At 41.1% G+C, this 27,983-nt stretch overlaps 2 protein-coding genes and 1 pseudogene across 2 annotated transcripts in view; 2 read left to right on the top strand and 1 right to left on the bottom strand.

Moving 5' to 3' along the window:
* LOC123239261 overlaps nt 1-27,983 on the bottom strand; it is a 583,074-nt pseudogene that overhangs the window by 315,580 nt on the left and 239,511 nt on the right.
* Nucleotides 2,600-9,525, top strand: LOC123238987 (zinc finger protein OZF-like). The gene is made up of 3 exons (XM_044666253.1): nt 2,600-2,689; nt 4,775-4,976; nt 8,090-9,525. Exons 1-3 carry the CDS (start codon nt 2,600-2,602, stop codon nt 9,523-9,525), a joined length of 1,728 nt encoding a protein of 575 aa, XP_044522188.1.
* LOC123238982 (zinc finger protein 883-like) overlaps nt 16,797-27,983 on the top strand; it is a 51,035-nt gene continuing 39,848 nt past the window's right edge. The window contains exons 1-2 of the mRNA XM_044666248.1: nt 16,797-17,178; nt 17,592-18,082. Coding sequence (XP_044522183.1) covers nt 16,797-17,178; nt 17,592-18,082 — 873 coding nt within the window. The remainder of the gene's footprint in view (nt 17,179-17,591; nt 18,083-27,983) is intronic.

Raw genomic sequence — 27,983 nt, 5'->3', positions numbered from 1 at the left:
CACATTTTCAGGTGTTGGGAGTGAAACTTAACAAAAGAGTAAACTGAGGCAGTTCTCCAAGCAAGATAAACAGAGGCATTCTGTCTGTCAATAAAGAAGTCAATGGCTTGCCTCCATTTTATATCTGAGGGCAACAAAACTGCTTTCACAACTGGAATATAGAAACATTAGGATTGACTGGAAGTTGGGTAAAGAGGGGCCAGCCAGCATTTGAGTGCAAATCCCTGCCTTCAAACGGCAAACTGGACATCTTTGAGGGATTTTTTTGATGGTGTAAAAATACTGGAACCGACTTCCTAAGACTCACCTGAATCTGCCATGGACAGCTAATACCAAGAAACAAAAACAGAACAGAGATTAAATGCACAAGATCTGGATTTTATACTTAGCATAGTACAGATCAGCAGACTACTGAACCAAGTCAAGAGACAGAGAACTATGACTCGGGCAAGTATGAAAAAAAAGCAATTTATTATAAATGGGATCAGTAAATAAATGATATAAGATCAATTCAGTCTTCTCATAGGATGGGTCACTCTGGGCTGCATCCTGAGTTCCATTGCTTTTTAGAACACATTCTTTCATTGCTCCTAGATTTGGAATAGTCTTGTGTTATTCCAATATCCTTTCCCTTGTATCTACAGGTCTTTTTCCTGATGGCTTGTAGCACTTTTTTTTTAATTAAACTGTTCGATGTTACCACTACCTGTCTTGGAGTTAATAGCCTTGGTTTCATACTGAAGACAATCTTTGGATTTTTTCCACTTGAATTTCATTTTCTATGTTCAGAAGTTCTAGCCAATTCTTTTTTATTGTTACTTTCATTATTGTGTTATCCAGTGTTGTTCTTCTGGAGGTGACTAATTATCTTTCACTTTTCTATGTTCATCCTGTCTTTGAGATCAGCATATTTTGCTTTGGAAGTAGCAAGATTTTCTTTCAGCGTTCTTTATTTTTTTCTAAGTTGTCCTTCCCTTCTGTGGATTTCCCTTGCAAATCTATTGTTCTCTCTTTTACTTTCTTTGGGCAGGCTCACTTTGGCAGATTCAAGGTTTTCTGTTCTCTTAGCCTCAAGGTTCTAACAATCTCATAGAGGAAGACAGTACACAAAAGAGGGATGAAAAGGGGTTGTTGGAGGGGAGAGAAGGTGCCCATATCAAGGGCATGGTGGAGAATTCAGTGAGAGAAAAAGGAGATCAGGGTGAGAAATAGGATATTTGAGATTAACTTTCTTCTAAAAATGATGTTTGGAGTTCATTACTTCACCCTATTGTGGTTACGGATAGATGTGGAGATTAGAAAGGAAAGCGGATTGACATGGCATCTGTTGAATTTGAGTCAGGGAATCAATTATCAATCCGTAAGAGGATTGCCTTTCTTTCCTGAGAACCCATATAATGAGTATGATGCAGAAAAGAAGAATGACTCAAGAGATCCTAGAGAAAAGAAAAGATTCATAAATTCTTGGGAAAATATAAAATATAGCAATAAATCACTCAATTGATGAATTGAAATGAACAGAAAGTAAACGAGTAGAAAAAAGGAAGTGAAATACAAAGGTTTTAGAGTTCTAGCTGTATGTTTAAATTTTTTCTTTTTCATAAAGAAATTGACAACATTTTTTCTGATAAATAAGCTCAGGAGATACACAAATTAACTAAATATTGCTTTTTTATTGAATAAAAGAATTCTCCCTTCTCAATCATAATCACTATTATTTTTGCATAATGAAATATAATTGAAAGATTCTCAAAACTCTTCACAGATTTTTGTTTAGAACATATCATTTATAAGTTCTAGTGAGAAAGAATTTTTACCTCGCTCTCTCTTTTCTCTTCCACAGATCCACACACCTCACAGATAGAACACAGACTTGCTCCATGATTTCATAGAAAGATACATTCTGTGGTAAAATTTTATTAGCTGAGACCCAAAAAAGTGAAACAAAGTCTCCAAACCTGTTCATTGAGAAAGGGCCAGTCTTACAATGAAGTTGGACTCTGGTCAGCAACTGAAGACCCTGAGCCTAGTGAGCAGCCTTGTTATATACCCACAGTCTTGTTGGTAAAGATACACTTTTTCAGGTTGCTCACAAAAATCAAATATTCCTAAGGATCAAGTATGCCTAAGCATCAGGTACACACAGCAAAAATTTAAAAAAGATGTGAAATAGACTTTGTTCTAAATGTGTTTCAATACCAGTTTCACATAATACAGCATGGAGGTAGGGGGTGAAAAATTTTACCAGTTGTGTGATTTACTTAAAAAATGATTCATTTAAGAAAATTTAAGGTCTATGATCAAAAAATAACTAAATTAGGAAGAACTGGTAATACTAATGTAATCCTGAGGGGGGCGAGAGGATTTCACAGTCACAATTCCATACTTAGACGGTACTTAGCGTTATTCTAATGAGATCTGTTTTCTCAAAATTCCACTGAGCTCTTAAAGACTATGGTTTCAAGTGTGGAATCTGACCCTCGTAAAAGGTTAAGGCAGACCTTCTCTGTACTTTGGTTTCCTCCTAATAGATGAGAGTCATTAATCCTGACGTGTATTTTAGGCCTATATCCTATGACTTTTGATGATTTAGGAGGTGATGACATTCAAGGATGTGGCTATGGACTTCACTCGGGAGGAGTGGCGCCTCTTGGCCCCTCCCCAGAAGGAGCTGTACAAGGAAGTGATGCTGGAGAATGCCTGGAACCTGCTCTCTGTGGGTAAGGACAATTCTCCCTGGTAAATGAGTCTGCAAACCAATAAAATATCATCATTAATAGTAGGCAGTGTTTCGACCATTTATCAGTTATGAGAAAGGGAAAAATGCTAGTTTCCTGAGTCTAAGAAACAGGGACCTCCTGCTGCCTAGTTTTCCTATAAAATAACTTGACATTGTGTAATAGGAACATGGAAGTTTCCTTTGGTGCTCCTGAAACTGTCTCTTATCAAGTCTAAGGAGCTTCAGATCAGAAGATCAGAAATTAAATCCATGTTCAAGAATCTCAGACATATGGGGGCAGCTGGGTAGCTCAGTGGATTGAGAGCTAACCGTAGAGACAGGAGGTGCTAGATTCAAATCTGGCCTCACACACTTCCCAGCTGTGTGACCCTGGGCAAGTTACTTGACCCCCCATTGCCTAGTCCTTACCACTCTTCTACCTTGGATCCAATATACAGTATTGACTCCAAGACGGAAGGTAAGGGTTTAAAAAATAAATAAAAAGATTCTCAGACATGGAACTAATCTCAAACATTATTTGGTCTCACCTTACCTGAACCTGAATTTTGCCTCCCAAACAAATCTCTGAAAACTATTCAGGTAGTTTTTCTTTATAACTTCTTCATCTTTAGGATGGATCTAGTATTTGGAATATTTGTCTCTTTAATCAGCATAAACTTTTCTCTGTATTATAAAGAATTTATTTCACTCTGTCTCATTAGGAGCAGAAAGTTCTAGATTAGAAGAAGTTATATACTCTGTCTCTTTAAGAGCAGAAGTCTTCTCAAAATTACTCCATTTCTTTAAGAGACTGACTAGAAAAACTGAAGGGAGTGAGTTCTGGGCTCCATCATGTCTTTCTGTTTCAGAGAACAGGAGTGCTATTTGAACTCTGTCCAGAGATCTGACAATTGACTTGTGGCAATTGGAGTTGAGAAAAATGGATTTAAAGATGTTAAGGGAAGGAAAAAAACTTAATACTTTAGTTTAGGATGAGATAGAAAGAGAAATTATATCTTTAGTCAGTGAGAGTAGGTTTAGGTAGGCCTGCTCTGTCAGGCAAAAAGAAACTGCAAAGAAAGCAGTTAGATTATAAGAGTTTTATTAGAATTTTTAGTCCTGTTTACGTTCCTCAGTCACTGCCAGGAATAATGTTCTAGCTGAGAATTGCGACCAATGAGGATTTGTTGAGTCACCCATTAGAAGAGACAGAAACTCCCCAGTTGAAAAATATGCAAAGTTTATATATTTGTTGTGGAGTGAGGAGCAGTTGGGCGATAAGAAAAGAGCTGATCCTTCAAGGTCTCTTTGCCTGGGGCTTTGGATTGATCCAGAACAATAGCCCTTTTACCCAGCTTGTGCTTAGGAGTTCCTGCCAGAATTGAACCCAGCAGGGTGGGGAGTGGACAGAGGATTTGCCTGTTGCTCATTAAAGGTCCCATAGCAGAAAAACATGGCACATCCTATCCTTGGTTCCTTGCATTACCAATGCTATGGGTTGAAGGCAGACTCATATGCTAACCCCATGGAGGGATTCTCTAAATGGAGTGACTAGATTCACGTGCCTTTCCCTAAAGATAACTTTCTCTCCATTCTCTTCCCTAACTGATTCCCCATGCCCAGGGCTTGCAGTTTCCAAAGAAGATGTGATCTCTTATTTTGAGCAATGGGTAGCCCCGTGGATGCTAGAGCAAGAAGACCTGAGAAACTGCTCCCCAGGTGAGTGAGGCATGTGAAGAGTGAATCCAACTCTTTTTGTCTATCAATCACCATAAAAAACTCAAGTACCCCAACTTAGTACCTTACCAGGCACTAAGTATGAGACTTAACAAGTCACTTACTAGAGTGGTGACAACTCCAGAGGCCACTACCCCTGCCCCCCAGTGCTAGGCAAAATGAAAGACCTCGATTGGTTCCCATAAAGTGGGGATGGGACAGGAAGGGTCATGGGAAAAGGAGTATAAAAAGTCCTGAATTTCCTGTCCAGTAGTCTTCTCCTTTGGAGTTCTTTAGAGTATTTGCTCCTTGGATCTTCTCCTTTGGATTTCTTTGGAGGATGGTTCCTTGGGGCTTTTGGACTTGGACTTTGAGCTTTGGACCTTTGGACTGGAGTTTTTGGCTTCAGGACTTCTACTTTTGGCTTTGGAGCTTCTTGTAATCTGGGACTTCCTTGTTGGGTTCACTGCTGCCTCGGTGAGCTTAGCTCAGGAGGGTTTTTCTGCATTGGGACCTTGCCTGAATCCTGCCAGACTAGCTAGTAAGTGACTAGGATTCCCCCGTGGAAATTGGAACTCTGTCTGGGAGCGAGTTTCATTTCACTGGATATGCATTTAGGGTAGGTGAGGCAGTCTCCTTACCTCTTTCCTTCCCACATTTCCCTCTTTTTACTAATATTCCAATTAAACAAAGTTGTAAAAAGCTGCTAATAGTTTTCCTGATGGAAGGGATAATAATTGGCGACCACTTTTCCTCTTTTTACTCATATTCCAATTAAACAAACTTGTAAAAAATTGCTAATAGTTTTCCCGACTTAAAGGATAATAATTTTCATGACTCCCTTATTTAGTCAAAATCCAAATTTAATCATTATAGTGAGAAGAGGTGTATGAGAGCCCTTGTTACCAGTTCCCTATATGCTATAGTGAAGCAAGGGCCAGATTTGAGGGTACAAAGGTCTGTCTTGGAGTTCTTTTCAGATATTTTAGCAGTGGCTTCCTGGGCAAGTCACTGAATCCCTAAGCCTGAGTTTCGTGTCAGTAAGATGAAGGAGTTGGACTACATGTCCTTTCAGCTCCCTTCAGGGGATCAGTCTGTGACCTCATAAGAAGTCATTGTTTAGAATCGAAGAACATGAGACTCTCTTGAAACTGCAGAAGGGGGTTAGGTTAGCCAATATGAGTTCCTTATTAGCAGGAAACGTGTATTAGTGCTTGCTATGTGCCAGGTCCTGTACTCAGTTATAAGGGACAGAAAAACATGCCATAGATACCCTGTTCTCATAGAGCTCACCATCTCCTGGAGCAAACAGCATGCCAACAATTCTGTAGAAACCCTCCAGATACTAAATCCATTGCAGCGAATAAAGAGAGGGAAGGCACAAAAGTGAAGGAGCACGAGAGAAGTCTTAATTGTGGAAGATGACCTGGAGCTTCAAGAACTCCAGTTTGAGGATATCAGGCAAAAAGTATAACAGAGGAAACAAGGGGAATGCATTGGCAAAACTAACTGCAAATGACCATCTCTTAACAGGTTAGCCCTGAAATCATGGGCAGATACTGAACAATATCTCATGGGAATAAATATTTATGATCGAGAGTTTTTGGAGCATTGGGGAGAAATGGTTTTATTGGTTCTCATAGAAAAGAATCATTATTTTGTTAGTGTGGGAAATACAGAAAATGAAAGAATAGAGGTACTGGAAGAAGGAATAGACTGGTTTTAGATAAGGGAGAGGAATAGAATTTTTTTGCACCTGTAAAGAGATTTTCTTTAGCTAGGAGGAGAACAAACTTTTTCCTCTGATACTGAGGCCAAAGAGGAAAAGGAGGCATCTGAGCTCTATCAGATATGGAGAATAAGTGAGCTCTTCATGAATGTCCAATTTTTTTTAAGTTAAAAATGCAACAAAGTTCTCAACTCAGAAGGTGTGGGCTTGGGCTGAGAGTAAGCCATAAAGGAGAGTTGGAGACCAGGAAAATATTTAGAAAAGTTGCTGTGGTGAATGGCAAAAAAAAAAAAAAAAAAAATCAATTAAGGAGATATCAATGGATTGTCTTACCACAATGTATCAGTCTCTGTACAATGCTCTCCTGGTTCTTCTCCTTTCACTCTGCATCAATTCCTGGAGGTCATTCCAGTTCACATAGAATTTCTCCATTTCATTATTCCTTTGAGCACAATAGTATTCCATCACCAAAAGATATTTCAATTTGTTCAGCCATTTCCCAATTGAAGGACAGTCCCTCATTTCCCCATTTTTTTGCCACCACAAAAAGCACGGCTATGAATATTTTTGTACAAGTCTTTTTCCCTATGATCCCTTTGGGGTATAAAGCCAGCAGTGGTATGACTGGATCAAACGGCAGACAAGTCTTTTATAGCCCTTTGAGCATAGTTCCAAATTGCCATTCAGAAACTCTGACAAAGGTCTAATTACTCACATATATAAGAGCTAAATCAGTTGTACAAAAAAAAAAAATGATTCTCCAATTGATAAATTGACGGGATATAAATAGGCAATTTTCAGATAAATCAAAACTATCAATAAGCACATGAGAAAGTGTTTTAAATCTCTTATAATTAGAGAAATGCAAATCAAAACAACGCTGAGGTACCACCTCACACCTAGCAGATTAGCTAACATCACAGCAAAGGAATGTGGTGAATGTTGGAGGGGATGTGGTAAAATTGGGATATTGCTGATGGGGTTGTGAATTGATCCAACCATTCTGGATGACAATTTGGAACTATGCTCAATGGGCCATTAATTCTTAAAGTTCCGTTAACTAATTTTTAGCCCAACTCCTTGGAGCATTAACTGAAATCTCCAAAGGACTCATGAACCACTAAATGGAAATGGCACAAAGGGACTAATAATGAAGCATGCAGCCCATTTCTTTACAAAAGAATGATGCTCTCAAGTTATTACATGAGTTGTATTTTTAAACATGAAAATTCCCATGTCTTTATTTAAATTATATTCAAGAAAAAGGATTTTATTGTAGGGAAAAGAGGCATTCAAAGAAAAGCAAAGGCTACTCAAGAAGCAGTGAACAGAACAAAATCTTTTATGCCTTGAGTGAATGCAAAAAAGTGTTGATTTTCTTCATTTCATCTCATATCCTGCAACAACAAAAATAAGTTGAAAAGCAATCATGAAGGAAATTATATGATGCTTAAGGATGACCTAGATTATTAAATATTAGGAACATTTAGTATATATGCATACCATGGTATCATACCTCTAAGGATAGGATTGAATGTATAAGCAATGAAAACAAAAGGAAAAATTGAGAGTGAATTGTCTACTACTATGGAGAGAACATGCCCAGACACAAGATTTGGTCTGACCTGCTAGGATTCCGGTCAAGTCACTCCACCAGCCATTCTGAAGTGATGGTCTCATGTAGGAATATAATACTGCCAGCCTTGCCAAAATCACAAAGAGCCAATGTGATGCTATGTAATTAAATTGTTCTTTAGATGTGAGCTAATGGCATGTTCAAATGATGGATTGTACCCCTTTAAGTTGGAGGACTTCTTTTTACTCAAGGAAATAGGATATAAACCAGTTGATATTCTCACAGTAGATTAAAGGAGATATATATGTGTATATGTGGCTCTGTACGTATGTTATACTGTTACTTTTAGAAGGAGAGATCAGACCTGAAATGAAGGCGACTCCAACAGAAGTGAGCCTCTCTGTGGAAGAAATTGGCCAACAAATATTCGTGACTGATGGTCCCAATAGCTTAGCTTGGAGGGAATTTGGTATTGAATCTCAAAATTCATCCCTTATTGAACATCAAAGAATGCACACTGAGGAAAAATCTAGTGAATGTAATCAGTTTGGAAAGACTTTTATGCATCCAGCCAGTCTTGCTGTTAAACCAAGAATCCACACTGGGGAGAACCCTTATGAATGTAATCAGCGTGGAAAGACATTCAATCATAGCTCCACACTTGCTCATCATCAGAGAATCCACACTGAGGAGAAACCTTATAAATACAATCAGTGTGGAAAGTCATTCAGTCAGAGACCCAGTTTTGCTGTACACCAGAAAATCCACACTGGCAAGAAACCTTATGAATGCAATCAATGTGGAAAGACATTCAGGCGGGCCTCTCATCTTGCTGCACACCAGAGAATCCACACTGGGGAGAAACCTTATGAATGCAATCAGTGTGGAAAGACATTCAGGGAGAGCTCCAGTCTTGCTCATCATCAGAGAATCCACACTAGGGAGAAACCTTATGAATGCAATCAGTGTGGAAAGGCATTCAGTCAGAGCTCCCATCTTGCTGTACATCAGAGAATCCACACTGGGGAGAAACGTTATGAATGCAATCAATGTGGAAAGACATTCAATCATAGCTCCAGTCTTGTTGCACATCATAGAATCCACACTGGGGAGAAACCTTATGAATGCAATCAGTGTGGAAAGAAATTCAATCATAGCTCCAGTCTTGCTGCACATCAGAGAATCCACACTGGGGAGAAACCTTATGAATGCAATCAGTGTGGAAAGGCATTCAGGGAGTCCTCCAGTCTTGCTCATCATCAGAGAATCCACACTGGGGAGAAACCTTATGAATGCAATCAGTGTGGAAAGACATTCAATCAGAGCTCCCATCTTGCTGTACATCAGAGAATCCACACTGGGGAGAAACCTTATGAATGCAATCAGTGTGGAAAGACATTCAGAGAGAGCTCCAGTCTTACTCATCATCAGAGAATCCACACTGGGGAGAAACCTTATGAATGCAATCAGTGTGGAAAGGCATTTAGTCAGAGACCCAGTCTTGCTGTACATCAGAAAATTCATACAGGGGAGAAACCTTATGAATGCAATCAGTGTGGAAAGACATTCAGGCAGAGCTCCAATCTTGCTGTACATCTGAGAATCCACACTGGGGAGAAACCTTATGAATGCAATCAGTGTGAAAAGGCATTCAGTCGGAGCTCTAGTCTTGCTCATCATCAGAGAATCCACACTTGGGAGAAACATTATAAATGCAATCAGTGTGGAAAGACATTCAATCAAAGCTCCAGTCTTGCTCATCATCAGAGAATCCACACTGGGTAAAAACCTTATGAATGCAAGTGTTAAGAGAGCTTTTGTTGATTTCTCCCTTTTACAATTTAAGAGGCCGAATGAAGTCAGTAAGTCACAGGATAGTTGGAAAGGGATTTTTGTCTCTGTGTCCCCTGGGGAGTGGAGTGTATGGCTTGCTCTCTCTGGAACTAGGAGTTTCTAACTGAAAGTTGAATACAGAGAAATGGATTTAAGGCCTCAACAACCTTATTGATTACTGATTAATTTGGGTAGACAGTGGGCGTATTATTAGATAGAGAGTAGGAGACTAGCCTGGGCCTTGTTCTGGCAGAAGAAACTGTCCCCAAAAGCAAATATATTTAGGGGTTTTTTTTTTTAGAAAATTTTATTTAGGATTAGAATCTTAAGCAAGTTATAATCTATTATAAGATTACTCTCACTTTCCTCCTTCCTATTTCCTGTCCATACTTTCCTAATAATAACCTAAGCATTTTGCATTTAAGAAACCACTCTCCTGACACTTGTTCAACATCCTGCCCCCAGAATTTTAATCCTTCACACAAGCAATGTGGAAAGGCATTCAAAGTGAGATCCAATTTTGCTCTATATCAGAGAATCCACACTGGGGAGAAATCTTGTGACTGCAATCAGTGTGGGAAGACATTCAACCAAAGCTCCAGTCTTGCATCAGAGAATGCACTTGGAAGAAAATTTAAGCCAATCAATGTGGAAGGACAATCACAATGAGTTCCTGTCTTGCTCATCATCAAAGAATCCACAGTGGTGTAGTGAAAATGTATCATACCAATGCAAAAACTCCAACCTAATTAGGTTTATTGAGAGGAGGCCAAACGCACATTAATGATGGGATGACCTTACAATAGGTTGTGGTGGGCTTATGGTAAGAAATTGCATTTTGAAGTGGCACTAAGCCCTGGGAGACTCCATCTCCCAGGCTTCTCTACTATAACTTACTCTGGCACATCCCACTTCCTTTGTGTAAATTGTCAGAGGGAGAATAAAAGAGCAGAGAAGCATGGGTTTTGGCACCATTTTACCTGAACCAAGAGGGAGAGCTTTGGTCCCTGCTAGCTGCTGGAGATCAAACTCCCTGACTTTCCCAAACCTTTCTTTTCCTAAACTCTAAATAAACCTACCTAACTATCCCTGGAGCCTGGCTTGATTTAATTTAACTCCTTAGCCTATCTAAAAGAAAAACCTAGTCAATTTACTGCCCACACAGGGGGGACCCCTGGCTACCTTCCTTTTCTTTTTTTCCCTATTCTTCCCTGCTTTTCTCCAGAAGAACACATTCAGTGTGGAAAGTCATTCAGCCAAAGCTCTAATCTTGCTATTGTATAATTCGGATGTTGCTCCTCAGAATTCTTTCCCAGATTATTATGTGCTAATGTAGGGAGGATATATTTTTGTGTAGCTTCAACCTCTAGATCTTTCCCCAGGAACATGGTTTGTGGAGGTGGAGCAAGAGAATTTTACTCACATAGTTTTTACACAGGCTTTTTTGTTTTTTTTCTTCTACTTCTAATATAAGTGATTACTTATAAACCTTAAAAAATATTATATTTGGAGTTATTGGACATTAATTTAAATCTAACACTATAAATGTATTACTGGAAATTTAGGAGTCCTTGAACTACATTTCCTATGAGCCCACTGGCTTCCTGTCATTACACAATGGCATAGATGTGAGGATAAAACTGAGGGGCTGGTTTTCTCTATTTTTGCTTCCTGTCTCTGCTTCCTATCCACCATGGTGAGAGCTGGGAACAGTGCACCTTTTAATCTGACTAGGCTAGAATGGCACATGTCTTTATTTTCTATTTACTACCAATAAATCTTATAAAGCCATAATATTTTTTAAGTTATCATTATATATTCATTTCATTTTTTACATTAATGGCAACCAGAAGTTTGGAAAGAGAACTCCCAATTTTTTAAGATAGCTGAAATAAATTTAACTAAAGCCACACTGCTGCTAATAGCTCCAGCTGCCTAGTTTTGCCTGCTGTCCCTGATGCCCTTGGCGGCTGGCTCTGTAAGCAGAGCTCCTATTCCTGCGGCCTGCTGCTGATCCCAGATCTTGGCTGTTCCCAGCTGCTGTTGCTGATGCTGCTCATCCTAGACAGTGCCTTGAGATCCTGGTCCCTTCCTGCAGTTGTGGCCCTATCTTTAGAACACAAGCTGGGAGGTTTTAAGATCCTGATGTAGTATAACCCCCACCTTCTTTAGTTCACTGCTTTAGCTTCCTAAATGGATTTTACCAGAGGAGAGCTTCTAACTCTTAATATCCCTCTCCACTTTGGTTTTCAAGCCTGCTGCTTTTCCTAACCCTACCCTAGTTAGGCTTCCATGCTTGCATGGGGACCCTATCCTTTTACCCCAAAGGGGAAGTAAAAAGGTTACTCTTCAAACCAGGAAATAAAATGGCAGGCATGACCCTCATTGCCTATTTCAAACAGACCCCAGTTGCAGGATGTCTTTTCTTCCTACCATTCCTGGGTTCACTGGTCCTTCCTGAGATTCCGGGAAAAAATTCATCTCCCTACAACCCATTGCCATTTGGACCTGCGCAGACTGTAAAATATATCCATTTTTGTACATAAATATATTATCAATATTAATCCTTTTTTTTATTTTGCAATAATATAAATTTAATATGAATACATGTTTGCTATAATGCATACCTAAAAGTTTTAGGCTGTGGAAACCTGCCATTTATTGATAAATGTTATGGGACTGTGATTAATGATTCTGTTTGATTCCAGGAGAAGGGAACAAAAGAACCAATATACAGTGCAAAGAAGCACAAGGTCAAGGAGACCAACCAATCCCAATGGGTTTGATGAGAATCTGCACAGTGCCTAGGAGAACAAGGTCAAAAGGGACCATACCAATCCAGATAATATTGATGAACTTTCTACGCCAATGCTAAGGACTGGAACCTAGTGTTTGCAGTTTGAGATCATGGCTTTTCTGACTTATGTTGGAGGCAGCTTTCCTTTCCTGTGCTATATCCTAATCAAGTACTGAAGGTTGGCTATCATCCTGGCTTCCCCTGAGAGTGAAGGCAAATCAGACCAAGGAATGACACTTCCCTTTTCACACAAAATTTAGTCCTTTTTTCTGTCTTACAACATGGAAACTTTATATAGTCTTGGCTACTGATTGTGTAAGTGCACAATTGCTTAAATCACTTTAAGTGAGCCTTGATTCAAAGACCTCTTATAAGTTTATTTTTCCTTTACTACCAGTTTGCAGATAAGTCTTTGACATTTTATATTTCATCCAAAAATTATTTTTTTCTCTTTTATTTGGATTTTTTGATGTTTTTGGATTTCTTTTGATAATTGACTCTTATACCATACCTCAGCCATGTGTCCTTAGCTGATCTAAGTGTTTGTCTCTATCCTCTTCAGAGGGGAATGTGTTGTAATTCTCCTTAGTGGGGTATGTATGTATTATAATCTATAACGTAAAGTTTAAATTTTTTTGAGAGTAATTTCAGGATGAGAAATTTGCCACCTCCCCAGAATCCAGACCTGTTTGGAGAAGGCTTGTTCTCACCTAACATCAAGTAAGGTATGAACTCACTAAGTGGTTTGTGAGCTCCTCCACCTAGTTCAAGCTTGTGTTGATTCAATCAAAATGTAGACAAAGGAGAGCTAATCTTGTCCTCACAATTTAGTGAGGTACTAAGTAGGATTAAGTTATTGCCAAAGTTTTAACTTTAACTTAGGCAAAGAGAACAAAGGATTCCCTTTTCACAAATGTGAACTCAAAGAGAACCAAGAATTCCCTTTCACAGAGCACAGAATAGTTTTACCTTTCAGACCAATCTATAGATAAGGGAAGAATTTATGAGCAAATGAAAAGTAGATAACATTATGAGATATATCAGATTATTTTTATTCAAAAATGTAAAAATAAAACCAATGCAAAGTTTAAAAGGGTAACAACAAGTTATCATTTATTTTAAAACAATATTTCCAGTTAAATGCTTCAGTTTTTAAACATTCTAACCACACTAAAATACCTGAATTCATCATTTCATGGCATCTAGAGCTAAAGAGGAGTTAATTTAATAAAGGAGTTGTGGCATAGAAATCATTTTTAATGAGCATCATTTCATAGACAATGTTTTCTCCAAAATATTCATAAAGAAAAAATTTAAAAAATAACAAATGTTACTATGGATTTAAAGTATGAAATAAAATCTTGACAGTCAAATGACTTCAATTATCTTACATAGAAAATCACCATGCATCTATCAGCTTGACATTCTGGATGGATTGCACTCAGAGACCAGTGTAACTTAATCACAGATCAAATTTTAAGCCTATTTTGCATCAAGGTCTGTGCTACCAATACAAGGTCAACTATAATTATCCTAATAAGAAAACACATGTGAATTTAAGTGATAATGAATTATAATTTATTTTAAGACAATCCCATCCAATCTAGACTCATAAATGGAACCCTACAGAATCTTTTCTCAAGAGACATTTGCTGCCAACTCCTCAGATAACAAGGACCTCTACTTTCATCTCTAGGCCTGGATCTCAATTCACTGAGCTACCCAGCTGCCCACTGGGGACCTCTACTTTCAGTTAGTCTGGTTTCCCAGGTTTGATGGCAGTCTTCCTGCTCTAAAGAAGAAGGGTCTGAGTCCTGGGGATGAAGGAGGGAAAGAGGCAGGTGTTGAAGAGGTGGGGAAAGTGGATCCCCAGGGAGGACCATGTTGGTGTGTAGTGGCCCATGGAGAATTCAAGCTCTGGGGAAGAATTTGGAGGCCTGAGGAAGAAGCAGGTCTAGGACTCAGAAAGAAATAGTCTTAAGAGTTTTAGGGACCAGGAGAAACTTCTCAGAAAGAGATGTTACCTGAAAAGACTAAATCCAAGAGGTCAAGGTGAACACGGACAATGTTCCAAGCAGTGGAGACAACTAAGGAAAAGGCAGAGTTAGAAGATGGAAGATCTAAACTAAGAATCAACCAGGAGGCCAGTATCACTGTCTGAGAGAGAGTAGAGTAGAGTTGTTGTGGGAGAAACATACCCAAATTTGTAGCAGGATCTTGGACCAAGAATGGGAGGCTCAAACTCAGGTTCAATTAAAAAGAAATTTTATTTGAAAAAGAAGTAATTTATGATGGTACAATAACTGGTGGAATAGTCTGGGGGCTAATCAGGTGGCCTTAGGGCTGATGGACAAGTCTAGGGAAGTGATGGGCAAACTATGGCCCACAGGCCAAATGCAAATGTTCTATCCAACTGCTGCTGCCTCCACCCCAGGTCAATGGAGCCTCCTCGAAGTCGCTACCCCCTCCCCCATGGCTAGATATAATTATATTGGCCCACCTAAAGTTTTTTTCCTGTACTTTGGCCCCCTCTTTAAAAAGTTTGCCTATCACTGCCCTAGACCAGTTGCTACCAACTACCAGCTGTAGTTGGGATAGTAGAGTAGTCTCTTAGGAACTGATAATATGGAGTAGCAGCTCTGCAGTAGAGTGGCAGCTTCCTGTATGGAGTAGCAGCCCCAGCTGTAGAATAGCAGCTTCCCAGCTCTGGGATTAGGGTTGGCATATTTGTTAGGTCAGGGAACTTGTCATCTCCCATTCCAGAGAAAACTTTATTTTTCCTGAAAACCTTGTAAGGCAGCCATGGCCAAATTCAGATGGAGGTGCGTTTTGGGGTTTGATGTAGGGGAGAAGGAACACACACAAATCTATGGGATACCTGTGGAATTCCAGAGTCCCCAAGGCGCACGTCCCTTGTTCCCCATTGTCCACCTTGTCATCCTTGGTCACTGTGGGAGAGGCCTCCCTGCCCTTCTGGAATGAGAACATGGCAGAGGGGTGAGAGGGGAGTGATGCATTAGAGGACACTATGGCTCATTAATTACACCTTAGAGTTCTAAGAACAATATGAGTGCTTTAGTTCTCATATTTAGTACAATTAGGCCCAAAGCTGAGCAGTATAGAATATTAAAAATCCAGTGCATAGGATGGATAATTAATCGATCTTCATTTCATGTTTGACTAATGCATAAACTACAAGTTTTCCAATTCGTGTTTAACCAGTGCTAACTAGTGAGAAATGCCAGATTTCAGTCTGAGGATCCCTTTCCTATTATTACCCCTCAGTGCCTGCTATCAGCCCATATCAAAGTCAGTAGAAAGTCTGGAAGGGGGTTGAGAAATTCCCTCTGTTGAAGGGCAGAGCATGACAAGTAGAGGCAGGCAGAATCTGAGGTCCTGACCCAGGGTTCCATAGGAGGAAAGGGCCCATCCTGGGGCTTCAGTGCCTGGGCATAGTGGGGCTCTTAGGTTAGGTAACACCCACCCAGAGTGGGCTGCTTATAAGCCAGACCCTTAGGAGGTGAGATCACTCTGTCTTTTGGACCCAGGTAAGTCTAGGCCAGGAACCCAGAAGGCACCAGACTTCTGCTGGCTCTCCTTTGAGCCTCATTCCCTACTCCTTACCTCATGGTGAGCATCTTCTGTGGCACTCAGGAACATGGCTCTCCTAGAACTGGCTCCTGGCTATCCACACTCACATTCACATCCCCAATTTTCCCACTGAGTCACACTTTCCCTTCACACATCCTCTAGACCAGCTCAGAAGTCCTGTATCCCTACCCCAGCTCTCAGTTAGAGGTTTGTTATACTGCCTTCATCACCAGCCACTTGTGAATTCCTAATTCATGAAATTATGAAATGGGGATGGCCATGCTCCTCCTTTGGGCTCTCAGTAGAAAAGATCAGAACTGGTATTCAGAAGGTGGCAGCGATCATTTTGATGAGATGCAGAGACAAGTAGGGAAAAGGGGAAAGAGATATGGAGGTAGAGGTGTGCCTCCTGGATGGGGGAATGTGGTAGTGAAGTCTGAATGGAGAGGAGGATGAGGAAGGGGCAAGTGGAGAGTGGGGCAGCCTCAGGCCTGGGAAGAGAAGGGAAAACATGTGCCCTCTGGGTCCCTTCTCCCTCCCCAGTTCAGGATGGATGCAGAGGCCCAGGGCCTGCCTAGGAGGGATGGGGCTGAGCCAGATCGTGAGCTGGGAGGGAGATCAGGGCAATCATTGGCCTTGAGAGGGACCCCAAAGGCAGGAAGATGGGCTTTTCTACACTGGGGGGAAGAGGGGAGGGAGGGCCCAGGAGGGTGCTCCAAGCCAGCTCCTGCTGCTCAGAAGGGCAGAGAAGTCAGACATTCCCTGGGCCAAGGGAGGCCTGTCAGGAAGAGCTTCGTCTGTAGCTCCATCCAGGGGGCCAGAAAGTGGGGTGAAGATGGGGGGTCAGGACCCCCCAAGTGGGGAGACACGGGAGGGAAAGATGGAGGAATGTCACCACATGAACTCACTGGGTCTACTTTGCTGCCTCTACAGGGACCCAGGATGGCCTTGGAGAGGGACAGACTCCCAGCCCAGGGAAGTGCATTCCAGCCCCAAGCGGAACCCCATCAGCCAAGGAAGCCCTTCCCTGGCTCTGACACAAGATGGGCTGCAAAGCTGCTCCCTCCTTCCTGCTGGGCCATTTCTGTCCCCACATCCCAGGCAGGAGGAACAGCCCTTCCTGGCTTTGGGAGGGAATCCTGGGGCCCTGGACAGCTCAGACCCCCAGAGCTCCCCACAGGCGCCATCTGCCATAATGGATTTCTCCCTGGGCACAAGTGAGTGCCAGGGACGACCATTATCTTTCTTGTCCCAGAATCCTGTCTTTGCTCTCCCTCTGCTCACTGTGATACTCGCACACACAGAAACACAGACACACACACACAGACTCACACAGAGAAGGCACACAGACATAGACAGGCACACAGATGTATAGACACACACACACACATAGACATAAGCACATGTTCAAACCCACTCACACACATAGACACACACTCATACGCACACAGACACAGATAGGCACACAGATGTACAGACACACATACATAGACTCGCACTCACAGACCCACACATAGACATAAGCACATGTACAAAGACGTACACAAACACACACTCACAGACAGGCACACAGACATACAGACACACAGACCCACAGCCTCTTCCTCTGCTTCTTTTCAGCTGTTCCCAGTTGATTCTTGTCTGGCCAGGCCTGGAGCAGAGCCTGAGGGTGGCCCCAGCTCTGGGCTGTCCTCAAGAGAAGAGATTGTGCTCTTGGTGCTGCTCACTGGCTTCTGCCTCAAGTCACCCAAGTCTTCCCAGTCTCTCAGCCTCCATGCCAGTGAGTCTGGAGGAACACCCTGGTCTGTGCCGGGCACTCTCTGCTCAGCACAAAGAGAAGGAAAACCACCAGCTGCCGTCCGGCCACCCCCTTCATCCCCACAAGCTGGCGGAGGCGACCCTTCCACAGCCATAACCAAACAAGCTCTGTGCAGCCTTAATGGAGGGAGGCCCTCTGGGAGGGAAGGCTCTGAGGGTTCTGGGCACCACAGAAATCCTTGGTTCCTGACGGGAGGATTCAGCTGGTACCCAAAGGAAGCTCCGAGGCCAGAGGCAGGAGGAAGAACTTCCCTGCAGAGAGACAGACAGCCCCTGGAAAGGCCCAGAATCAGAGCATGGAAGGTCTTGACCAAGGGTCAGCCAGGAGGCCAGTGTCTCTGGGACAGAGGAGGAAGAGGGAGGTGTGAGGGGAGAGGAAGGAGCTGGAAGGTCAGTATATGCCAGTGGAGCCTGTTGTAGGAATGGTCAGGGTCCTTGCCAGTGTTGGCCAGAATCAGGCAGCTGGGGAGGCCCCAGAGAGCTCCCCTGTTTGTATCCACTCCACAGTGTGATCCCCCCACTCGCCTGCTGCCTCTGAGCTCCCTTAACCAGAGAAAGTTATAGGAGTTTGAGGGGAGCCCAAGAAGGGCCTTACACAAAAATGGGAGCTTTTTCTCAGAAGAGGAGCTTCAAGTGTTCTTGAGCAGAGCCATTGGTACCAGAGCCGGAGCTGGGTACATTCCTCCTCTGTTCAGTAGGATTCCTCACTAGTCCAGGCCTTCTCTTGTTGGACAGGCTAAAGAGAAAGGGGAGAGTTTCTGAGAGGCCTAAGAGTGTTCTTTGTAAATAGGGAGGTCCTGAGGGAGACATCCTGGCCTTGTCATAAAGGCATCCAGCACAATGGAAAAGGAGGGGATACAGACAGGCTAGAGTACTTTATGTTCTCCTAAAATCTGCTTTCAGCAATCTGTGTAACAATGCTGAGGTAAATGTTTTTATTCTCACTATTTCATAGTGGAGGAAACTGAGTCAAACATCATTTAAGTGACTTTTCAGAGTCACATAGCATGTCAGAGTCTGAGGCAGGATTAGAAATCAGATCTTCATGAATTTCTACCATTTTATACCTGCACTTACATTGTATTCATGTCTACCTTCCCACAACCTTCTCTAACACCGATGGCTTCCCAATTTTTTTTTCTTTTTTGGCATTTTGCAGAGTTTGAGATGAAGCCTTAGCCCTGGTATGGTTCCCATTTCTCTTGATTAGTGACTTAGACCATTTTCCATGTGGCCATGAATCCTCAGCATTTCTTTAGAAAACTCTTTGTCCAGATCCTTTGACTGTCTACTGGATAGTGGCTCTTGGACCTGAGTTCACAGATTCTCCTGGATATCAGACCCTTTTCAGAGAAATTGGACACCAAAGTTTTGCTCATTCTCCCAATTTCTCTCTTATCCTGGATGCATGAATGTTGTCTGTGCAGAAGATTTTCAGCTTTAAGTCATCAAATGTTTCCCTGTTTTGACAATTGCCTCTACCTTGAGCTCAGCTAAGAATTTGTGTCCTAGATCTGCAAAGTAAAGCAGCTCTGAGGTACCCTCTCATGCCTGTCAAATTGGCCCTCAGGACAGGAAAAGAAAATGGTCAATTCAGAGATGTGTGAAAGCTGGGACACTCATGCATTCTTGGAGGAATTGTGAATCGATCTTCCATTTGGGGGAGACATTTGGAACTCTACCTGAAAGGCTTTAAAAAACCTTTGATCTAGGCATGTGTCTCAGAGATCCCCAAGAGGGGGAAAGAACCTGTTTATACAAAGATATTTACATTGCAGATCTTTTTGTGGTAGCAAAGAATTGGAAATGGAGAGGATATTCATTAACTGGGGAATCACCAAACAAATTATGGCATGTGATTATAGTATAACTCTATTGGGCTCTGAGAAATAACAGACAGGATCGTTTCAGAGAAACCTTGGAAGACTTCCACGAACTGATGCAAAGTATGAGCAGAACCAGGAGAACATTTTATACGATAACAACACTGTGTGGTCAGCAGTTGTCAATGATTCAACTATTCTCAGCAATACAAAGTTCTAAGACAATCCCAAAGGACTCATGATGAGAAAAACCATCTGCTTCCAAGCAAAGAACTGGTGGACCCTGAATTCAAACCAAAACATGTTTCCCTTTTTTTCTTCTCTTTTGTCTTTATTTGAGATTTCTTCCACAAAAATGATTCATTTGGAAAAATATTTTACATGACAGCTCAGGTAAAAGTCTAGATCAGTTGGCATGATCTTTTGGGAGATGGGAAAAGGAAGGAGGGAGTATTTGGAACTCAGTTTTTTAAAAATGAGTGCTACAAATTGCTTTTACATGTAATTGGGGAGAAAATAAAATATTCTACACACATCTCCCTATAAGTAGGCATGAGACATGTGAGCTGTTTCTCTTCTAATTTATTATAGTATGATCTTTAATATTAAGATCACATTTCCTTATAGAATGTGTAGTAAAGTGTGGTGTAGGCTTGTGATCTGAGCCTTATTTCCTTCCAGACTACATTCCAGTTATCTTAGCAGTTTTTACCAAATGAAGAATCCCACCCCCTCGAATAGCTTGTTTTCCACTTTCTCAGATCCAGAGTTTTTGCTGACTCTTTTTTCTTTAATCTGTCCTGTTGCTTTATCTCATTATCTTACCAATACCCCAGGTTTAGGATGCCTGCTGATTTGTGATCTGTTCTGAGCTCTGGCACTCCTGTTCCCCAGTTATCCTGGCTTCTTTTTTTTTATCGTTTTCCTTCATATGGTTGACCTTTGTTTTTCCAAATGAATTTTGTTAGGATTTGGTTCATTCCTCTCAGATATCCCTTTCCTCATGTCATGAGGGGGAAATTGCTGCTATAAGATCTTCTTGCATGGGTTAAGCACCTGGAAGGGAAGCTGGGGACTAAGAGAATATGTTATAGGTAATTTATAATTGATATATAGGTTTATGTAGTGAGTAGGAAGAGACAGATCAACTTGTCTGACTGAGAACATTCTAAGCCCAGAATGTAAAAAGGGCTTGATTCAGAGGGACTGAGTTGACAGTTTGCTGCTTCTGAGGGAGAGGTGTGAATCTTGGAGCAGCTGTTCTAGTAGCCTTTGGATTTATTTGAGATCTCCAGAGAGGAGGTGAATCTGTAACTCAAGATAGAACAGGAAGATCTCGGTAGAGCTAGGTTCTTTCCTGTATTTGATGAACAGCTTCAGAAACTCCCTAGCCCTTGTGGATTATGTTGCTGAGACCAGAAGTGTTCCTGTGTCCAAACATCATCTGGCAGTCATCAAGGACCTTGTGTGAGATTCCCAAAGCCCTGCCATACTCAGCTAAGTTATTTGCTGGCTGTCTGTTTAGGTAGCTTAGGTCCAGCTTATCTAACTGCCACCATTATCTGGCAGCTGGTTCCCTTAGAGGTTAGAGAAGAAACCCTTCTTGCTCCAATCCCAACTTCCAAACCAATAAACTTAACTTGTTTAACTTCCTTGTCATCCTCTCTTCCAATGATTCAAGAATCCACAGAGAGTTTACTATTCCTGGCTGTTGTGAAAGTTTCAGTTACTGTTATTTCTCCCAAACTGTTTCCCATTCCCCATTAGTTTCATTTGTTAATCTTTCCTTTGTGAGGTTTGCGTGGTCCCTGTGTATTTAGCTCCTTCCCTGTCAGTTGTCAGTTATAAGCTGCAATTGTCCCTGTCCATTCAGTGTACTGTTTTTTCAGTTGACAACCCCAGATGGTTGGTTTGGGTTAAGAAAGTAGTAAGAGGAAGCTGGTCTGGAGAAGTCCTGAGAGCAACTGGAAGTGGGAGTGTGGTGAACATTCTGGGGAGGTTAACAGTTCTTGGCTCCTGGCTAAAGGTTCTAAGGGGAGTTGCTCCACTCCACTGTGTTTACTCTTTAAGCACAGCCATTCATAAAACCCTGAGTGAAGCCTATTTTACAAAAGAGGCACAAAGCAGCCCCTGGACAAGGATTTTTCCTACTTTCTTCTACTTTTTTCACCTAATCTCTTTGGAAATTGACATTGTAATAGGGAATTGTTGTATTTATACTAGTCTTTCCACTGTGGCTGTCAACACCACTGTAACTTCATCTCATTGGTTAGTTGTGACATTGTTTAATAGAATTCTGATGGAGATTATTGATTATATGTTATTTGTTACGTGGCAAGCTGTATTGTTCATATCTTACCTATGGTTTAAATGTATAACAAAGTACTGCAAGCTAGCAATGAGTTTTGAGGTGGCACAACCATTCTTAAGTATCACGGTGCTAGATATACTAGCACACATGCCTATTTTAAATAAATGGACACATGATATATAAAATACGATGGTTATTTTTTGTACAGGATATTGTTTGAGGATAATGGTTACCTGGTGTTTTAAGGATTCTGAGGTTAAGATGTTACTGAAAAGAATGCAAGCAAGAATAGATGATTTGGAACTGTATGTATAATAAGGCAGTACTTTTGGTCTGGCAGAAGGGAAGTTAGAGGTAGCTTCTGGTTACCAGGGTACTAAATCTAAATTACAAAAAGAAGGACATGCTCTAGATTAGTGATTCTCAAAGTGGGCACCACCGCCCCCTGGTGGGTGCTGTGGCGATCCAGGGAGGCAGTGATGGCCACACTTTTTTTGTATTACATTCTATTCTGAGTTCAATAAATAGTTCCATAATTTCCAGGGGGCGCTAAGTAATATTTTTTCTGGAAAGGGGGCGGTAGGCCAAAAAAGTTTGGGAACCACTGCTCTAGATAATGGCAAGGAACTGGTTACTTTATTACCATTAAGGGACGTGCCGATAATGATGGACAATGACATCTTCCATTTAAAGCAACATACACAGTTTAAGGCAGAGGACATTGCAGCAATTAAACGTAGAACACCAAACTTTAAAGAGCCTAATAAAATGGTCAAGGAGCTTAGAACAGCAATCAAAATGCATGATCCTGATTTTAACAACTTTCACTTTTTACTTGGTGAAGTCCTAACTAAGAGAGAGAGGGACAAGTTTTTAGCTGACACTCGTACTACTCAGGGATTGAATCCATGGCTGGAGAATTGGAGAGACGTAGATTTGAACTCTGTTGCCAACTACAGACTCCTAAAACAAGGGAGGAAGTCAGTTCTAAAGGTCATGGAGAACAATTCCCAACTGCCAAATGCTTGGGGAAAGTTTGAACAGACAAGGCAGACTGGTCAAGAAATGCCAGCATCAAGGCTGTTGAAGTTGACTCTAGTTAAGAGTGTGTCCTGGAGATAGTGTTTGAGGGAACTTCACTGGAGACAGCTGCTTGGATCGTGGCATCAACCTTGGATTCTGACTCCTGGCCTACTTTGTTGGGATTCTGGGAAGATGGCAGCTTAGATGGAGCAAAACTTCAGACCTCTGCACCCTTCCACACCAAGATAAAAAACAAAGCTCTTCAAGAGGAAAGAAAACCAAATCTAACAACAGGACAGAGCAGGGAGATTCTACTGCTGGACAGTTCAAGAGGTATGCCAAGAAAAGGCTTGAATTCTTGAACTGTTAGGTCTGAGGGTAAAAAAGAAGGGGAATCCCAGTACCTCTCCCCCATGTGCTGTTCTGAGTCTCCAGTGGCTCCTAAAATCTCCAGGTGGGCAAATGCACTAACCCTGAGAGAGGGCCTTGCTGGTGCTGGACCTAGGGAGCTGAATACAGATGGCAGGGAAGTGGTTAGAGGAGAAAGGCAGAGAAACACAGCAAAAACACACCATCTTGCCCCCCATCTCTAGAGGTTTTAGCCTCAGGACACATCAAGCTCTACAGATCAACCCTGTCCTGGCTTAATCTCATCAATTGGATAAATAAAAAGTCTTCAGAGGGAAGGGAAACTCCAACACCCCCTCCCCACCAGACTGCAGAGAAAGTAACTACAAACTTCTGTTACCAGCTGGGGGAAAGATCTTTCATCAAAACTCATTAAAACCATCTGCTTAACCTAATCAGCCAACAGAGCAGAGAAACCACAGGAGAGAAAGAAGGAAAAAAATTGAATAAACAACAGAAAAAGAAAAAATAAATTACAATTGACAGCTTCTTTCCGGGAAGTGAACAAACAGCAAATGAAATAGAAGATCAAGGAACTCTAAGCAAAATCATAGAAACTCCAGCGAATTGGACACAGGCTTTGGAATATCTCAAAATTCAATTAACTCAAGAACTTAAAATTCAATTAATTCAAGAACTCAAAAAACAATCAAGAGAGGCTGAAGACAATTGGAAAAAAGGAAATACATGAACAAAAAAAAAAGAAAATTATGTCTTAAATGCCAAAATTGACCACCTTGAAAACAAAGCAAAGAAGATGAAAGATGACCTACAAAGAAAATCAGACCAGAAGGAGAAGGATGACCAAAAATCCAGAGATGAAATTCAGTCTTTAAAAAATAGAACTCAACAACTAGAAGGAAATGACTTCGCAAGGCAGCAAGAATATATAAAACAAAATCAAAAGAATGAAAAATTTGAGAATATGATACACCTCCTTGGCAGAACCTCAGATCTAGAAAACAGATCTTGGAGAGAAAATTTAAGAATCATTGGTCTACCTGAACATCATGATGAAAGAAAAAGCTTGGACCTCATCCTACAGGAAACTATTCAGGAAAACTGACCTGACATTCTTCAACAAGAGGGAAAATGGAAATTGAAAGAATCCACAGATCACCTCCTACATTTAATCCACAACTGACAACTCCCAAGAATATTATAGCCAAATTCAAAAACTACCAGACCAAAGAAAAAATATTACAAGCTGCTAAGAAGAAGTCATTCAGATACCATGGAACCACAATTAGGATAACATGGGATCTGGCTGCATCTACATTAAAGGACTAGAAGGCATAGAATATAATATTCCAGAAAGCAAGGGAACTGGGTCTACAACCAAGAATCAACTACCCAGCAAAAAACTGACTATATTCTTGCAGGGGAAAATATAGTCATTTAATAAAATTGAAGACTTCCAAGCATTCATAAAGAAAAAACTGGACTTAAACAGAGAATTTGCTGCCTAAACACAGAACTCAAGAGAATCACCATAAGGTAATTGAGAGAATGGGGGGAAAAACAAAAAAAGTTTTCTTTAAGGGACCCAATAAGTTCAATCAATTTGTATCCCTATAAGACAAGATTATATCGGTAACTCAGAAAAATTGTTATTATCAACAGGGCATAAAACTAGAGGTAAAAAAGAAGATATTACTAAGAGAAATGGGAAAACACACAAAATGAAGTAAATTTATATTCCATAAAGAAATGCATGGGACAAATAGGGGAGAAGACCAATACACTGGAAGGGTAAAGAGGTTGGAGAGAGGAAATACTTAATTCTGAAGTGCACACAACTATGAAATACTTTCCACACAATTAAAACTAGATCTAAACAATTGGAAAAGCATTGATTGCTCATGGGTAGGACAAGCTAACATAATAAAAATGACCATTCCACCCAAATTAATTCACTTATTTAGTGCCATACCCATCAAACTACCAAGAAACAACTTTACTAAATTAGAAAAAACTATAACAAAGTTCATTTGGAAGAACAAAAGATCAAGAATATCAAAATATGAAAAAAAATGAAGGAAGGTGGCCTAGCAGTACCAGATCTTAAACTGTACTATAAAGCAGCAGTCATCAAAACAATATGGTACTGGCTAAGACACAGAAGGGAGGATCAGTGGAATAGACTTGGGGAAAGTGACCTCAGCAAGACAGTCTATGATAAACCAAAAAAAATCCACTATTTGACAAAAACTGCTGGGAAAATTGGAAAACAGTATAGGAGAGATTTGGATTAGATCAACATCTCACATCCTTCACCAAGATAAATTCAGAATGGGTGAATGCCATGAAAATTTAAAAGGGGTTGTACAAACAAAACCAATGCAACCAATATTAGAAGGGAATCAACAAATTTGGAAAATATTTATAACAAAACACTCTGACAAAGGTTTAATTACTCAAATATATGAGAAGCTAAATCAATTGTACAGGAAAACAAGCCATTCCCCCAATCAATAAATGGGCAAGGGACATGAATAGGCAATTTTCAAATAAGTTTGGCAAAACCAAAGATGTTGATTTCTGCCATGTGAGTTCCCAGTTCCCTTGACAGCTAACCGAGGACCCCATACGGGTCAATGTTAAAAACACCCACTCTAAATGGACATGGAAACACAAATGAAGACTCTTTGGATCCAGTCAGCTAACTCATTTGTCCCATCATCTAGCTCATGCCTCTCCATCTTTCCCACAAGAGAAGCATGAGAGATGTTTGTTATGTGGGTAATTTGAGGAAAGGTGTTTGGGATAAGGGAAATTGGAAGGAGGAANCAGCCAAAGCTAGAAAAAACTATATGACCCCAATTCTGTATACTACATATTGTGTTTGTAATAACAGGGATATTGGGAAGCTGCTGGGCTAGCCAGGGCCAGATGCCTGCAAGACCCACTTCTCCCACACAGACAGTCTTGAGTGAGTAGGGAGGGGGCTAAGTACTCCTTGCTCTCAAACCCCTCCCCCCAAGCAGTTGGGTTTCAGTTGAAAATGGAGACAGGGCTGAGTGTCTTCAAGCAAGATTCAGCAATGGCAATTCTTTAATGATGTTCCCTTTCTCTAACTTATATTCCCCACAGGTCTGATTGAGGACTGAGTAGTAGCTAGATATCTTAATGTTAAGGACTGAGATGGATCTGACTTCTTAGGCTTGCAACTGACAGGAATCAAGCTTAATGGCTGCAGTGAGTATCCTCAAATAATACCCAGGCACTGATATCAAAGACAAAGCTTATATTGATAAAAGAAAGAAAGGGAAGGCAAGAGCGGGTATTTAGGATTTGGATAAGAACTGGGAAGCCCTGAACTGTCAGGTTGAAGCTGCCCCTCCCCCCCAGGAGGGAGTGGCAGACCCTTAGCTAACTTGCTCTCAGAGCTAATAGTAATTACTTCTAATGTCTATATAACTAAATAATTATTATATTGATGCTGGAGAGATCTAATCCCATTAGAGAGGCAAACTCCTGAGTAGAAACCACAATGGTTTTTGTCACTATGGCCTCCCAGGTGAACCCCCAAATCAGGAACAGCAAGCAGAAAGATCTGTTCCCCTCAATCTCCCAGGAATCAACTGTTTAACTCCCTACCAACTGCCCCCTCACCCAAAGTTCTCCAGGCAAGGTCCTCTGGAATTCTGGGTGAGGCTTGACCCTGTATTTTGCAGGAATTCCATGCTGCCATTTTCTATATTACAGAGACTTCATCCAGATTTTAGCAAATGACTTAATCACCTCCTTGCCCCCATCTATCAGTCTAGTAATTCTGTCCAAAAAGGCTGAGGGGATTTCAATAGTTGCTCTGACATGACCTACCAAGATTTTCCTGATGTTTTGTCCCTTTAATAATATATTCTAGAATGTTCCTAGGAATCCTAGTCAGACTGACTGGACTCTAGTTTGCAGACTCTGTTACAGGCCACCCTCTAAGGAAATATTAGCAGGTTCTTTGCCCTTGGGTGTTACAGCATTCCTTTCCCTTCCTCAGGGAGCTTCAGAGATCCTAGAATGAGCTCATCAATCCCATCAAGTTCATTCAGTCCCTGAGAATTTGAGTTGGTGAAGGGCATTTAGGTCCTCTTCCTTTCAGCCCACTAAGTCATTTTGGTTCTATTATTTCCAGGCCAAAAACCATTCTTCATGGATCATTCTTAGTATATGATGGGGGAGGTGGGGAGAAGGTGGAGTTGATTTCATTGAGATAAAAAAATCTGGGGCAAGGATCCCTGAACCAATGCAGATGAAGAACTCTTCTGGAATTGATCCTCCTTCAGGGTTGCATGGGCGACTGAGAGGTCACACAGATTCACCTCTCATGGAGGCAAGATTTGAACCTGGCTCTTCCTGACTCCAGGGCTGCTTCTCTACCCAGTAGGCAACACTGCCATTTAGAGTATATAGAGCATAAGCAAACACGATGACCAAATCAAAGCCATTCCTAATGGATACCAAAGGGAACTCTTCCACAAAGAATAATGCTCTGAGCTGCTAACACCTCTGTAGTCCATACTGCTATCTGTGAAAATGTGGATAGTGTAAGTGTTAAAATTAATGGTTTGGCTAAATATATGAAAATGATAAATCTTTTCTTTATAAAGTAGAGAAATACAAAAGGGTAGAAAAGACATTA

This window comes from Gracilinanus agilis, chromosome 3 (genome assembly GCF_016433145.1).
Source record: "Gracilinanus agilis isolate LMUSP501 chromosome 3, AgileGrace, whole genome shotgun sequence".
NCBI classification, from domain to species: Eukaryota; Metazoa; Chordata; class Mammalia; order Didelphimorphia; family Didelphidae; genus Gracilinanus; species Gracilinanus agilis.
The sequence above is the reverse complement of the archived record's forward strand: the minus strand, read 5'-3'. Positions and strand labels throughout refer to the sequence as shown.

What these genes read in the sequence shown, in the direction of transcription:
- LOC123238987 (XM_044666253.1), top strand. Translation starts at nt 2,600, where the DNA reads ATGACATTCAAGGATGTGGCTATGGACTTCACTCGGGAGGAGTGGCGC. An exon ending in AGCTGTACAAGGAAGTGATG is followed by an intron (nt 2,690 to 4,774) that starts CTGGAGAATGCC and finishes ATTTCTTTGGAG; the next exon opens with GATGGTTCCTTGGGGCTTTT. An exon ending in GAATCCTGCCAGACTAGCTA is followed by an intron (nt 4,977 to 8,089) that starts GTAAGTGACTAG and finishes TGTTACTTTTAG; the next exon opens with AAGGAGAGATCAGACCTGAA.